Here is a 14,650-nt window from a genome sequence, read left to right on the forward strand (position 1 = left end):
AGTGGAGTTGACTCGGATCATGATTAGAGTACATAATATGTAACGATATAGGTTGTTATTGAACAACGCTTTTCGTTTCTGAGCGAATTCTGTTGTTGTTAAACGACATGGTTGTGCTAGATTAGAGGGATATGATGACCAGTGAGCACTGATGATGAGATTGTTTATGCACGATAATGAGTTGCTGGTGAACAATGTTTCTCGTAGCAAAGTTATTTTGTTGTTACTGAACAATATAGTTGAAACAAGTGAGAATGTGACAATATTTGAAGCAACAGACACAAATAATTTGTTGTCTGACAAAAATTTCATACAAGAACAACAACAACCGTACAATATGATTGTTTAAAAATAACCTCAGTCGTAATGAAACTCAACGACTTCTAAGTCGTTGAGGAACAACCTTTTTTTTAACAGTGTATAGTCTTGAAGGTTATGTTTCAAGCGATCAAAATTTGTTTGGATGCAGGGTTGCTTAGCAACCCTGGCTCGATTGGTGGCGTCCCGACGGACGAGGAAGTAGTAGGGAGTCGTGGTGGGGGATAGACTTTGCTAGTCTAAGGCACATTCCCACAAACGTTGTACACAAAATTTTCCAGGACCCGTCGCGTTAACAACGGATACCGTGTCCCAACTCTTCTCTAATGAAAACATGGCGATTTTTTTTTAGAGCTAGTAGAACTGTGAGATTTCTCCTCGTTGAAGTCATAGACCGTGAACTGTGGGACAATGAACTTTGAACACCGCGCGCGGCTTTTAAGATGTTTGAAGTGCCCACTGTCCATTGATTACTCGCGAACTCTTGCACGCTAATAACTCTACTTCGACTATATTGTCCCCCTCCCACTTCCCAAGGAAGCAATCGTACCAATTCGTTGGACTTCCAGGCATAACAACACGGCGGGGCCGGGCGACCAGTCGACTGGAAGTCGCCGGAACTGCATGTGCGTGACGTCATCGCGATGGCGTGGACTCGCATCACCGTCGCCCTGGCCGTCGTCGGGATGGTCCTGGCCTGCTGCAGCGCCCAAGTGTCGGAGTCCTCGAGGCCGGGTGCGGCCAGCACAGCGGACATCTTTACGTCGGCCACCTTGACGTCGGCCACCTCACAGTCGGCCAACCACCGTCGGCCACCCCAACGACGGCCTCAGCGACGACGGCCACCTCGACGGCGGCCTTCTTGGAATCCGGGGAAGCTCCTCCCGTACTCTCCTCGGCCGGCGCGGTCTTCGCGGAGGACGTCGTCGGCTTGGAGTCCGCCTGGGGCCACGAAGTTGCCGGGGGTAAGGCCGCTGGATTCATCCTCGTGAGGTGACTTGGACTTCCGCACAGTGGGCCAGAAAACCGGTGGAGGCGGTCAAGATTCTAGACGTGTTTTCAGCTCCAGAATCGCTGAATGGGACTCGAACCGAACGTGTGACCCCACCAGTGGATTGCTCTCCGATCGAAGAATCCATTGGTGGGGTCACACGTTCGGTTCGCGTCCCGTTTAGCGACTCAAGAGCTCAAAACGCGTCTAGAGTTTTAGCCACCGCCACCGATCTTCTGGCCCACTGTTCTCCGCCGCGGCCTTCGTTTGACACCCGCCCCATCCAGGGGTAGCCGTTCTGCCCGAGGAAGCCGTTTCGCGGTTCAACCTCCTTGACGGCGTGCGTCAACACCCGCCCTCCGAGGCGTGCCGGCGAGCCCTCGACGACGTCCTGGAGGCCAGCACGCAGCTCCGGCTGCGGGCCCTCAAAAGTGAGTGAATTACACCATTAAGGCGGGTGGCATACTTTGCCACCTGAGAGGCAGCCGCTCCAACTTCACTCGGTCATTTCCCTTTGGCCAGTGCTCTCGTCGTCCGTGTCGCTCCCGGACGCGCTGCTGGCCGCCAACATGTACTCGCTGGGCGACTTCGACGGCTGCCTGTCGGTGCCCGAGGCAGTGTACTGCCTGCTGGACGTGGAGGTCCGCCCGGCCAGGCAGTCCGGGGCGCCCCCTCTGCCGACGCACCCTGGCGACGAAGTGAGCCCCTTCGAGCCGCCGCACGGCCACAACGCCACCCTCTGGGACCTGCTGCAGGTACACTCCACTAGAGGGGGCCGAAAGTCTAGACGCGTTTTGAGCTCCAGAGTCGCTAAGTGGGCAGTCAGTCAGTTGGCAACCCTTTCGACACTGGTGCACCGTAGATAGGGCAATGCGTGCGAGCTGGGTGGACCCGAGGACCGCTGGAGGCGACCAAAACCTTAGACGCGTTTTCAGCTCCAGAATCGCTTAACGGGACTCGAACTTAACGAGTGACCCCACCAATGGATTCCTCGTTCGGAGAGCAATCCATTGGTGGGGTCACACGTTCGGTTCGAGTTCCATCCAGTGACTCTGGAGCTCAAAACGCGTCTAGAATTTTGGCCGCCTCCACCGGTCTTCTGGCCCACTGTGCTTGTCGCTAACGCTGCGGCGTGTCGCAGACTTCGGGCAACCGGCGGCGGTTCCGGCGCGACCTGCAGCAGTGGGCGGTGTGCGTGCCGGCGGCGTGCGGCCCGAGCGGCGGCCAGGCCGAGCAGGCGGCCAGGCAGTCCAGCGCGGCGCTGGGGAAGGCCGTGGCCGCGGCGGTGGCGCCGCTGGGCCGCGCCCTGGCAGTGGAGCTGCGGCTGCGCCTCCAGCACAGCGACTGCACCGACTTCGACGCCCAGCACGCCCACAGCTTCCAGGCGGCGCTGCGGCAGCGGCCTTCCCTTCTGCTCGTCACGTGAGTGCGGAGTTGACAAAGACCTGGATATACCCTTTTGCGCTCTTTTGTTGACAGAAAGGAAGGCAAGTGAGTTCCCCAAATACCGGTGCTCAGTGGCAGCCTAGCCCCTACCGACCTTTTTCTCAGGTTGGCAAAATTCACACTAGGGACTGAAAGCCTCGCAATATTACCCGTAACATTGGTAAGTAATATTGTAACTTACCGTAAGTTACCTAGAGGCAAAAATTTCGGTAATTTTGGGTAATAACAAGCTAGGGCCCGCCCTTCCGTCGAACCGAGTTGCCAGCTCCGCTGCGCTGCGCCGGCAACTCGGTTCGACAGGGGGCCGGCCCAGCTTGGCCTGCCGGCGGCCTTTCCTCGGGCCTTCGGCCCTCGCATCAGACCCAACTTGGCCAGTCGAAGGCCCGGGCCTTCGGCCCGCTCGCATCACACACACCGTGAGCGGGTAAAGCAAAGTTATCGATGTACCATCGTGACTTAGGCCCGCCCTTCTATTCACAATATGCAATAGTCCTTACACTTTTTACTCCAACTGTCCTTAGAATATGCCCATTTCATTTGTCTCTTCGCCCTCATTCCGAAAATACCCATATTTGCCATGCTACTGCAACTCCTTGCAATAGAGGCACAGCAGGAGCGCAAAACGAGTCCGTCGCACTTTTTCCCATAACTCACGAAGGCGGGCTCCTGGACCCCCCTTCCGACCCCTCGTTGAAGAGGTCTTGCCAAGACCTATCCAAAACTTAAGTAAAAATTTTCAGTCGGTCGACGCCCTTTTTTCAAGATCCTGATGTGACTAATAGACGAAGTCGGGCTCCTGGACCCCCTTTCCGACTCCTCGTTGAAAAGGTCTTGCTCAGACCAATCGAAATCTGCAATAATTTTTTTTAGTCGGTCGACCCCTTTTTTTGAAGATCCTGATCTGGCCAACTTGTAAAAGCGGCCGATGGGGTCGGGACCAGGTCCATTCATCTTGTCTCGTCGCCCCGATTCCAAAAATACCCCTATGTGCCCTGCTAGCACCAATAATGGCGGAAATCCCCCTCCCGCTCATGTAAACCATGATGCACCTGCAGCAGCCCTTGTGCGACGCGGACGGGATTTGCACCACCGGATTATTTGTTTGGACGGTACTCCTGAAGTACCCTCCAAATCTGGTTACTCTAGCTCAACTCCTTCCTTGTACACAGACACCAACAACAACAACAACACACAGACACAAAGGCAAATGCATAGGCCCTCCCCCTATTTTTTGAATAGAAGGGCGGGCCAAAAAACAAAGCAAAATGCACTTAAAACTAGTGATTTCGATCAAAACCGTCGAGGTTTTTCAATAATGACGCTCAACTTAGACCTCCTAATACCCTGCAAAGGTTTTTTGAACGATTTGAGGTGGCTAAAGGTTCGGACTACTTTCTGTCAAAATGACTTCAAGAGGCAAGGGCACGAAATGACCAGCTCTGTGACAACACTTTTTCTGGTTTTCGTACATTTTCTCCATCATAGATCTTTGCAAACTTCTTTCAAGTCAAAGTACCAGCCTAGAATATCTAGAAAATTGAGTACTATAAGATGGTTAATACCAAAGCTACCTCTCAAAACTCACCTTTTTTCAATATTACCAAAAATACCGTAATAATACGGTATAATACCAATCTTATCGTATCTTACGGTAAGGGTTTTTTATTGCCGGTATTTTTAAATCCCTAATTCACACAATCCCCTCTGTCGGTAGCTTCCTAAAATGCGCCTGCCTACTACACTGTTTTTCAACGAATGTGACGTCTTATTGACACGCACGTGACCCAATCGATCACTTGGATTTAAACCAACGACCGCTGTTTACGTTGCGAATAATATGTTTGAACGTGGATCGACATTCAAACGAACGAGACAGGTGTTACGTTTTAACGAAACGTCGCATTCGTTGAAGGACAGTGTTGTTTGGATTTCGCAGCGTGTTCCTACTGGCGTTCCCCGTCCTCTTGCTGGTGGCCTCGGTGCGTTTCGCGTTCCGCGACTCGGACGACTTCGGCCCCTCGTCTGAGAAGCAGGGTGAGTGTCTGTGTGGCCGGGCCAGAAGACCGGCGCAGGCGGCCAAAACACGAGGCGAGTTTTGAGCTCCCGAGTCAATAAACAGGACTCGAACCGAACGCGTGACCCTGCCAATGGATTCCTCGTTCAGAGAGCAATCCATTGGTGGGGTCACACGTTCAGTTCATATCCCTAGGAGTGACTGTGGAGCTCAAAACACGTCCGGGATTTTGACGACCTTTTCTTATTTCAGAATCTCAGCTTTCAGAGGGGCGCGAATTTTGATCAGGCTTTCAGACATGTTCTGACTTACTGACTAAATTTACAGGAGTGGTGTGTTTTCATAGTGTGTCACTTTTCTCATCTCTGCCTGTCTCGACTGCCCCAGGCCTGCCGGGCAAGGTGCTGGACTGCTTCGCCGCGCAAAACACGTGGCGCGCGCTCTGCCGCCACCAGAAGTCCCAGATCCACTGCATCCAGGGCGGGCGCACCATCAACATGATCTTCTTCATCATCGGCCACCGGATCATTTACCTGTACGGCAGCCCACTGCGCAACGCGGACTTCGTGGAGGCGGTGAGCCGAAGCACAGTGGGCCAGAAGTCCGGCGCCTGATGCCAAAACTCTAGACGCTTTTTGAGCTCCAGAGTCGCTGGACAGGACCGGAACCGAACGTGTCACTCCACCCTCCACCAATGGATTCCTCGTTCGGAGAGCAACCCATTGGTGGGGTCACACGGTCGGTTCGAATCCCAATTAGCGACTCTGGAGCGCGCTCTGGAGCTCAAAACGCGTCCGGGATGTTGACCGCCTCCACCGGTCTTCTGGCCCACTGTGCAACGCGCGTCGGTCTAGCTGTCCGTCAGCGAGCTTCATTGCGCAGTCAATTATGAACCAGTTTTCGCGGCAAGGATCACTTCACTGTGGCAAAAAGCTACGGAAAATTCTGTAACCATCTTCTGGTAATTCTCCGTAGCCCCCTTGTCCGGATTCTCCGTAGGCTCTTACAGTATTTTCCGTAGGACCGCACAGTCTTCTCCGTAGGACCTTACAGTGATCTCCGTAGGACTATACAGTCTTCCAGGTCCTACGGAGAAGACTCTGCGGTCCTGCGGAGAATACTGTGCGGCCCTACGGAGAATATTGAAAAGAGGGCTACGGAGAATCCTGGCAAAAAAATTAACAGAATTTTCCGTACCTTTTTGCCAGAGTGTTCTGCATTTAAATTTCGAATGTGGCCACTGTTTTCCGGCTAGAGACCTTTGTTTAATAAAATGGGTGAAAACATTGTATGAGTTTTTCTGGCTCTTAATTCCCCTTAATCTTCGAGGAATCTTTCAACATTAAAAGGACACAAATTACCGAGTCCCAAAGAACAATGCATGATTTTTATACAAATGTAAATGGAACTCCGATTTTCAAATTAAGCTTTATCTTACGGTGTATATAAACGGTGATCACAACCCCCATTTCTGAAAAGAGTAAAACTCTCGAACATTGACGCCCCGTTTCTTGTAAACAATAAGACAACGATGCTCCTTTTTTTTTTTTAAATGTCATTTTTGCACAAAACGGTCGGTAGGTTGATCAAGATTTAGCCCAATCGAAAAGTCATGGTCATTTCCAAACTCCAGTTTTTTCAGAACTCCAGTTTGGAAAGTTATCGCGAAGCGAAAATCGAAAAAGCGTGCAATTTCTGGGATTTCACTGAAAAACCAAACGTGGTCTAGACCACACCACTGGTGTGGTCAATACCACGTTTAGCTACGTTTGCTGTGGTCTAGACCACGTTTAGCTACGTTTGCTGTGGTCTAGACCACGTTTGGCGAGGTCTTTCCATTCAATGACCACACCAAACGCACCAAACGTGGTCTAGGCCACACCAACTGATGTGGTCAAAATGGCACCCATTTGACCACACCAGTTGGTTTTTCAGTGTTCTAGCTCGTCATCGTGTTGTCATTCCATTCATTTTTGAAGCAATCTGCTACCAATGGTGTCGAGACTGCTGGAGGGAGACTGTCCGTTGGGTTGCCTGCCTTGTGGCGTAGACTTTGAATCGGAGCAGTGAAAGGTTTGCCAACCTCAGCCTGCCTGCCAGGCAACTTCTCGAGACCAAGGCCAAGATTTTGTCCTAGGCAGGCTGAGATTGGCAGCCCTTTTGACACTAGTGCGCATTGTGGGAATTTTTTCCTGCTCATGTCGCGACACTGATTCTGAGGGAGCAATCAACTCCTTACGCAGGTCTACTCGCGCTTGGACAGGATGGTGATGTTGAACGGCGGCGGCTTGATCACCACCTTCTTCGTCATCAGCGGCTTCCTGGAGGCGTGGCTGCTCTTGAGGCACTACGCCAAGCACCGCCGCTTCAGCGTCGCGTTCCTGGTGCAGCAGTACGTCAGCCGGTACCTCAGGTGAGCACCGCGACGATACACAGTGGGCCAGAAGACCGGTGGAGGTGGTCAAAATTCTAGTCGCGTTTTGAGCTTCAGAGTTAGGGGACTTGAACCGAAGGTGTGACCCCACCAATGGATTGCTCTTCGAACGAGGAGTCCATTGGTGGGGTCACTTGTTCGGTTCGAGTCCCATTGACTCTGGAGCTTAGAACGCGTCCGGGATTTCGACCCGCTCCACCGGTCTTCTGGCACGGCCACATAAAAGGCAAAAATTCCCACAAGCACCGGTGTTGAAAGGGTTGCCAACCTCAGCCCTTGCCTCAGCCTGTCTACCACGCATTTTCTCTACAGTGAAGCTAAGATGGGCTGAGGTTGGCAACCCTTTCGAAAGCATTTTCACCTACTTGTGGCAACACCGCCCAGTATTGGCTGACAAGCCCGTAGTGCTAACGTTGGCTGTTTTTGCAGACTGCTTCCCGTCACCGCCGTGGTGCTGGCCATCGAGACGCAGTGGATGCAGTACATGGGCTCGGGGCCCGTCTGGGGGCAAGTGGCGGGCAGAGTGGTGCGGGACTGCCAGCAGTACTGGTGGACGCACCTCCTCTTCGTCAACAACTACGTCGCCCAGGGGTCCACGGTGAGTCCCTGAGACAGTGCTGCCACACAGAAAGGCCAAAAATCCCACCAATCACCACTGTCGAACGGGTTGCCAACCTCAGCCTGCCAACTAGGCAACTTCCTGACGGCGTAGCGAAGATATTGCCAAGTGCAGGCTGACCGAAGTTGGCACACCGTCGCAAGCAAATGCAGGGTGGGAGTTTTTCTCTGCTAATGTGGCAACAGGAACACTCTCAATGTTGTGCCGCCCGGGCTTTGAACGCCCGGTGGATAGGCAACCCATTCTACCCGCGTGCTTGGCGGCGCGCTCATGCCCTACCATTACCATTAAGGGCTAGACCACACATGATCGTATGCCAACTTGTTCTGCAGCAGTGCATGATCCAGACCTGGTTCGCCGCCACGCTCCTGCAGATGTTCCTGTTGACGCCGCCGCTCATGTGGCTGGTGAGCCGGTGGACGCAGCGCGCGCTGTGGCCGGGCTGCCTGCTGCTGGGGCTGCTGCTGGCCGCCAGCGCCGTCGTGCTCTACGCCACCACCGTGCTCCTGGGGCTGACACCGATCACGCTCATGTTCCCGCGGTGAGCAGTGGTTGGCAACCCTTTCGACGTTGATGCATGTGGGACTTTTGCCTATTTGTGTGGAAGCCCTGCACTGATAAATATTTGTCATAACTTGGCGACACATTTATCGCTTATTTTTTTAGCGACAAGATTTGTTGTGGAACGAATAGCTGGTTGAACCATGGTCGTACTGTAACTAAAGCATAATTTCACAATGACTAACTTGTAATAACACATCAACAGTCCACCTTCAAAAACAAGTTGTTGACCAACAACAAATGTTGTTAGTCAACGACAAGTATTGTAAGTCGATAAAGATTTTGTGATGTCTGCGACAAGTATTCATTGGGTACTTTTGTCGCTAAATTTAATTTGCATGGTTCTACTTTTAACAATAATAATTCCCCTATGACTTTGAAGCACAAAATAGATGATTATTCACAATATACTTTAATTGAGCAGATAATGGCAATAGATGTTGTTGCCACACAAATTGTATCATTAAGTGTGATAACAAGAATATTATTCTTCAATGACAAATTGTCGCTCACTAAATTCAATGACATTTGTTTCGCTTTGGTTCATGATGAAATTCTATGTTTTGTAACGACTAAATTTCCCTTCATCTGATTGTTTCTGTACGACCATTTTTTTAACAGTGTGAAGGTGACTGATGTTACGCGTTCAATGTTAAAAAATTCCATTCTTTTGTATGGAAAATGTACAGACAAATACAGTACGGAAGTACGGAAAAAAGTACGGAACGTCCGTTTTTGTCCCATAAGAACTCATGTTCCGAAGTAGGACAGGTGTGGACGGTCCACGCAAATTATTGACCAGACAAGTTCCGTAGTTTTTCTATATTTTTTCTCTCAGTGTTCCTCGGACTGTGTAGTATGCATATTATATGTTTGTGAAGACCTTTCTCGTCCGGGTGCCGCCAGGGACCTGGTGCGACAAGGTTTCGCCATGGATCCTACGTTCATCTACCAGTACTTGCCCGCGCAAACCAACGCCGTGCCGTACGTGGTGGGCCTCGTGACGGGCACTCTGTTTTACCTGGCCAACCGAGACAAGTGGCAGCCTTCTAAGGTGGGTCTTGCGCGGAGCATGGCAGTTACCGGGCCCGAACGGCAAAGGATCATTTGTGGTCTAGCCTCTCAAGTTCAAGTTCAAGCGGGGGCGGTGCTGCTCACGATGCGCCAATAGGGTTGCCAACCTCAGCCAGCCTCCTTCACGACAGCGAAGCCAAGATGTTACCTAAGAGGCGGGCTGAGGTTGGCAACCCGTTCGATACTGGAGCATCGTGGGAATTTTCACCTACACTCTAAATGTAGGGTGCCCAGAAACTAGGCGCCTTTATCGCCTGCCCCACTTTTTTGGGTGCCAAATGTCGCCCAGTTTCTGGGCACCCTACATATTGAGTGTACTTACGTGGCTCCATTACTCATCCCGCGTAGCCTTAATTGTAATAAAAGTCCCCTAAATATAAATACTTGTCAAATATCTAAAACAAAATAAGGCTACTTCGTGCCTAAAAAAAGAAGCTAAAAAGAAAACTTTTCTTGCAGCGGACGGCGACTTGGCTGTGGCTGGGCATTCCCCTGGGCCTGCTGCTCCTCAGTGTCACCCTTATTTCCGTGTTCCTCTTTTTCCGGCCCTCGTTCGAGGCCCGGCCGCTGCTGGACGCGGCCTACGGCCCTGCCCGCTGGCTGGGGTTCTCACTGCCTCCGGCGTGGATCCTCTTCGTCTGCGCCATGGGCTACGGAGGTGAGTCAGTGTTACCACCAGTAAATCGAGAAGAGAGTGCCTCGAGTGCCAATCTAAAGCCTGCTCTCAGTAGAGTCCTTAACACGTTCGCTGCGATACGAGAACACGCGTTCTCGTATCGGGCGGGCCAAAACTGCGGTACGAGAACATGCCGCCTCGTATTTTGCCAAATTTTTGTTCTGGCCAGAACGAGGAAACGGGCATAGGTAGGGAAGTGAGACCAAAAAAAATTTGACCTACAAGGTCTCATGAAAATTTGGGCTGTTGTTTCCACGTCCTGCGACCATTTTCGTACGAGAACGGTGTTCTCGTATCGCATTTTGGCCAAACGGCAGTTACGAGAACGGTGTTCTCGTATCGCAGGATGCGCCTTGGCAAAATTTTCTCCGGCGTCTCCCAATGTTGTCTGTCTTTGGTGCGTGGGCGAGGAATTAATTTTTGGCCATGGCGCTTCCTGCGATACGAGAACACCGTTCTCGTAACTGCCGTTTGGCCAAACTGCGGTACGAGAACACGCGTTCTCGTACGAAAATAGTCGCAGGGCGTCGAAACAAAAACCAAAATTTTCGGGAGACCTAGCAGGTCAAAACAAATTTGGTCGCTCTTTCCTACCTGTTTCTGTTTCCCCGTTTTGGCCAGAACAGAAATTTGCTCATACGACCACACGCGTTCTCGTATCGCAGTCTGGGCGCCGCGCACTGGCGGAATGGCCCATACTGCGATACGAGAACACCCGTGGTCGTATTTTTTTTATTTGCTCGTTGGTGTTTTGACCCTATGAGAAGTCGAATGGTATGTGTCCGAGCTTTCTGCGGTCAATAGTTTTCTCTGGGGAGGCCTTCGCAGTCTGGGCTTTTCCGCTCAAAACACCGTCGCAGCGAACGTGTTAAGTCCTTAAGACACTTAAGGACTCTAGCTCTCAGCAGTTACTCGAAATCAAAGCCTAAATATTGTCGAGTGGGCAGGGGGAGCTTGGTATCCTTTCCGCGACATTTGTGCATATCGAGGGAATTTTTTCCTGCTTGGCGATACGGTTTACTTCGTTTCTGCATCCCCACTGCAACCTCCAGCCCGGTGTGGCTGCCTCAGCGCAGTGAGCCAGAGTCACTAGGTTCTCGAACTGCACGTGTGACCCGACCAATCGATAGCTCTTCAAACAAGAAACCGATTTATGGGGTCACACGTTTGGTTCGAGTCCTGTTCAGTGGACTCTGGTCCTCAGAACGCGTCTAGAATTGTGGCTGCCTCCATCGGTCTTCTGGCCCACTGTGCGCAGGCGTGTTCGACCGCATTTTCTCGTGGTCGCCCATGTTGCCGATGGGCCGCCTGTCCTTCTCGGTGTACTTGATCCACTTCACCATCATCATCGTAACAACGAGCACCACGCGCCAGCCGGCCTACCTCAGCGACTACAGCGTGGTGAGTGTCTCACAAATGTCCGCCCGTTAAACTTGAAATGCCAGCAGCGCGGGCTGCGGGTTCGAAACCCCTCAGGGCGCCTCCTGTGTAAAAACACCCACCCCCTGTGAGCGACTACGCAAAGCAGAATCGTTTCATCGCTTTGTCTCTCTCGCACCTGTACCGGGCGCCCCATGAGTGCGACAGAGACGGGGCGTCGAAACGATTCTTTATTTAAATCAATCTGCGTTGCTCCGTGCAGGTTAGTCAAGGCGTGGCCGACATCGTCATCTCCTACGCGGCAGGTCTGGTGCTGCACTTCTGCGTCGAGGCCCCCATGATGAGCCTCCTGTCCATCGCCTTTTCCCGGTGTAAGTTGCGCTTTTTCTTGCCGAGTCGCGGTGCACAGTGGGCCAGAGGACCGGTGGAGGCGGTCAGAACTCTAGACGCGTTTTGAGCTCCAGTGTCGGTAAACGGGACTCGAACCGAACGTGTGACCCCACCAATGGAATGCTCTCCGAACGGGGAATCCATTGGTGGGGTCACACGTTCGGTTCGAGTCCCATTTAGCGACTCTGGAGCTCAAAACGCGTTTAGAGTTTTGTCCGCCTCCACCGGTCTTCTGGCCCACTGTGCGGCGGCGGCCAACCACCTGGAACCCAAGGAGAGGTAAATACACTCTTCCTGGTTCCGCACCTGGCCCAGGATGACGTAGAGTCCTTAAGGGGGGACCCTGGTGAAACTGTCAAGTAGGCTTCAGAATGATCCCAGAAAGTTGAAACTTTGCTTAATTATTAGGTTCATTATGGTGAGTTCCCAAAACAAAATTCAATCCAAAATGTTGAACGGTCTCTGAGAAAAGTGGCTTTTTAGTGTTTTTTAGAGCGCTGGGGGAAAATCTTCCTGCGTCTTTCATTGCGACGGAAAGTCTGGAAAATTTTTTTGGGTTATCCTAAAGATGTATAGAGGAGATTTTAGTGACGGAATTTTCAAATTTAACTTCTGTCCTGAGATATGAGTTTTCAAATTTTAACATTAAAAAAAGTGAATTTTTTCCCCTTTTTTCAAACTTTTAGGTGTGTTTTAAAAAAAGTAGGGCTGATATCAAGATTCCGTCACTAAAATTTGTCGATAAGTCATCAATGAATAGAGTCCATGCAAGACGACTCATGTAGGTGTCAACCAGGAACGCAGGAAGTCTTTCTACGACAAAATTTTTTGTCGACTGAGCAAAGCTGTGAAGTTGAGCGTAGAAGCCAACCACAACTGATCTCAATGTTATTTCCTTCCAAATGATAAAGAAACTACCCACTTAGCTTAAGGGTGTTCAACCTGTTGAATCTGAAACCTTCTATGCACATTTTTATCTATGAACTTCAAAAATACTATTTTTTTGGAATTTTGGCGATTTTTTCACCAGGGTCCCCCCTTAAGGACTCTAGGATGACGTCATGTGACCCCCCTCTTTGCTCCACAGTAAGCAGTTCAACGGGCTCCGCCGAGAGGGTGTCGGGGGCCGTGAGCGGGAAGGCCCCCGGAGAAGCCCAGGACGCCGATGAAGTGCACGACAATGCGGTCAGGACCTCGACGAGCACCACCAACGTGTGACCAACCTGCAGCGTGCTGCAAACCAAGTTCCTACCTCCCACGATGCACCAGTGTCGAAAGGGTTGCCAACCTCATCCTGCCTACTAAGCGGCTGAGGTTGGCAAAACATTCGACATTGATGCATTATGGGATGTTTTGCTTACTCAGGTGGCAACACTGCTACAAAGCGAGCCAAAATAAACATTAGTTCTGCATCCCTACACCGTGTGTTGAGCGTTTGTTCTGCCACCCTGCGACGTTACCCCGCCATTTTAGTGGCCTCTTACGAAAGCTTCGACTTAGTCAAAATGACAGATGAATGAAATGAGTTTCTAGGGCCCGGTCAATGATATCATTGAAATTCGGAGCAAAAATAAGCGCAGTAGCAACAATTTTTTTCCCCCGCCGGGGTTTTTTGGGGGCCTCTGTGCAAGGAAAAATCAGCTCACTTACTATACACTGCAAACCTAACTGTCTACTAAGTACACACTTACAAATGCTTGCTTGCAAGTGCACACTTACAAACGCGTGCTTGGCCAAGTACACACTTACAAATGCATGCTTGCAAGTACACACTTACAAAGGCATGCTTGACGCCGTATAACTCCATGCGTCAAGCATGCGTTTGTAAGTGTGTATACTGTATACTTGCAAGCATGCATTTGTAAGTGTGTACTTGGGCAAGCATGCAATTGTAAGTGTGTACTTGCAAGCATGCATTTGTAAGTGTGCACTTAGTAGACAGTTAGGATTGTAGTGTAACCCTCTAAACTGAGTGTTTCGGACGCAGTGACCGGAAAACCCCGGCCGGAGGGGTCGGGTTCTTTCGTCCGCTTTTGGCCCACCTAGTAGTCTACCTAGTACACTGGTAAAACTAAAGCGTAGTGTTACCCACCGTTTTCAAGCGTAATCAGTTTACGCTTGAAATCAAGCGTAACAGGCTCATCCGCCAAGATTTCCCCTATCTAAATGCACGCGGGAATTTCTAGCCTATGCTTGATTTCAAGCGTAACGTCTTCAAGCGTAACTTTATGCTTGACTCAAGCATAGAGTTACGCTTTAGTTTTACCAGTGTACAACCCGGGCGCGGCCGTCTGCCGTCTGCACGTCTCACGCCGAAGCCAAAGGCGAGAGGAGATCTCCTGACTGATTTCTGGCGATCCAGATGTCTGGCTGTCGGTGGCCGAAACTCCACACTCTGAACGCCTTACGGTGAAAGGCTGCACCAACGTATTTTTCTGCACAAGACTAAAGAAATTCGGGAAAATATCTCGGTCAGGTACAAAGAATTTTTAAAAAGTGGCTTACAAAGTCAGCTGCACCATGTTGATAAAGAGCATTTCCATCATAACATTTGGGGAATCGTCGCTATAAAACTTTTAGAGTACAGCCAGATGGCGCTGAACTGTCACACCGTGAGTGCACTGCAGGACTGCAGGGGAAGCAGAACTCGCTGCCACTCTTTGGTGGGTTCAGGTTCAACCCCCGTTCCCGTAAGCTGGAGTGATGCTCAGCGCATTGCGTCCATTGCGAGTCAGACGCGGGGTCAC

At 51.0% G+C, this 14,650-nt stretch overlaps 1 protein-coding gene across 1 annotated transcript; it reads left to right on the forward strand.

The window, feature by feature from the left end:
* Positions 1 to 2,618: 2,618 nt before the first annotated feature.
* Positions 2,619 to 13,321, forward strand: LOC117644543 (nose resistant to fluoxetine protein 6-like). The gene is made up of 11 exons (XM_034384092.1): positions 2,619 to 2,731; positions 4,692 to 4,789; positions 5,157 to 5,344; positions 7,013 to 7,182; positions 7,633 to 7,801; positions 8,155 to 8,363; positions 9,290 to 9,437; positions 9,917 to 10,115; positions 11,392 to 11,534; positions 11,776 to 11,884; positions 12,991 to 13,321. The coding sequence occupies exons 3-11, from the start codon at positions 5,267 to 5,269 to the stop codon at positions 13,119 to 13,121; spliced, it is 1,356 nt and encodes a 451-aa protein (XP_034239983.1). The 5' UTR covers positions 2,619 to 2,731; positions 4,692 to 4,789; positions 5,157 to 5,266; the 3' UTR covers positions 13,122 to 13,321.
* The last annotated feature ends 1,329 nt before the right edge of the window (positions 13,322 to 14,650 follow it).

Source organism: Thrips palmi, unplaced genomic scaffold (genome assembly GCF_012932325.1).
Source record: "Thrips palmi isolate BJ-2018 unplaced genomic scaffold, TpBJ-2018v1 HiC_scaffold_18, whole genome shotgun sequence".
NCBI lineage: Eukaryota > Metazoa > Arthropoda > Insecta > Thysanoptera > Thripidae > Thrips > Thrips palmi.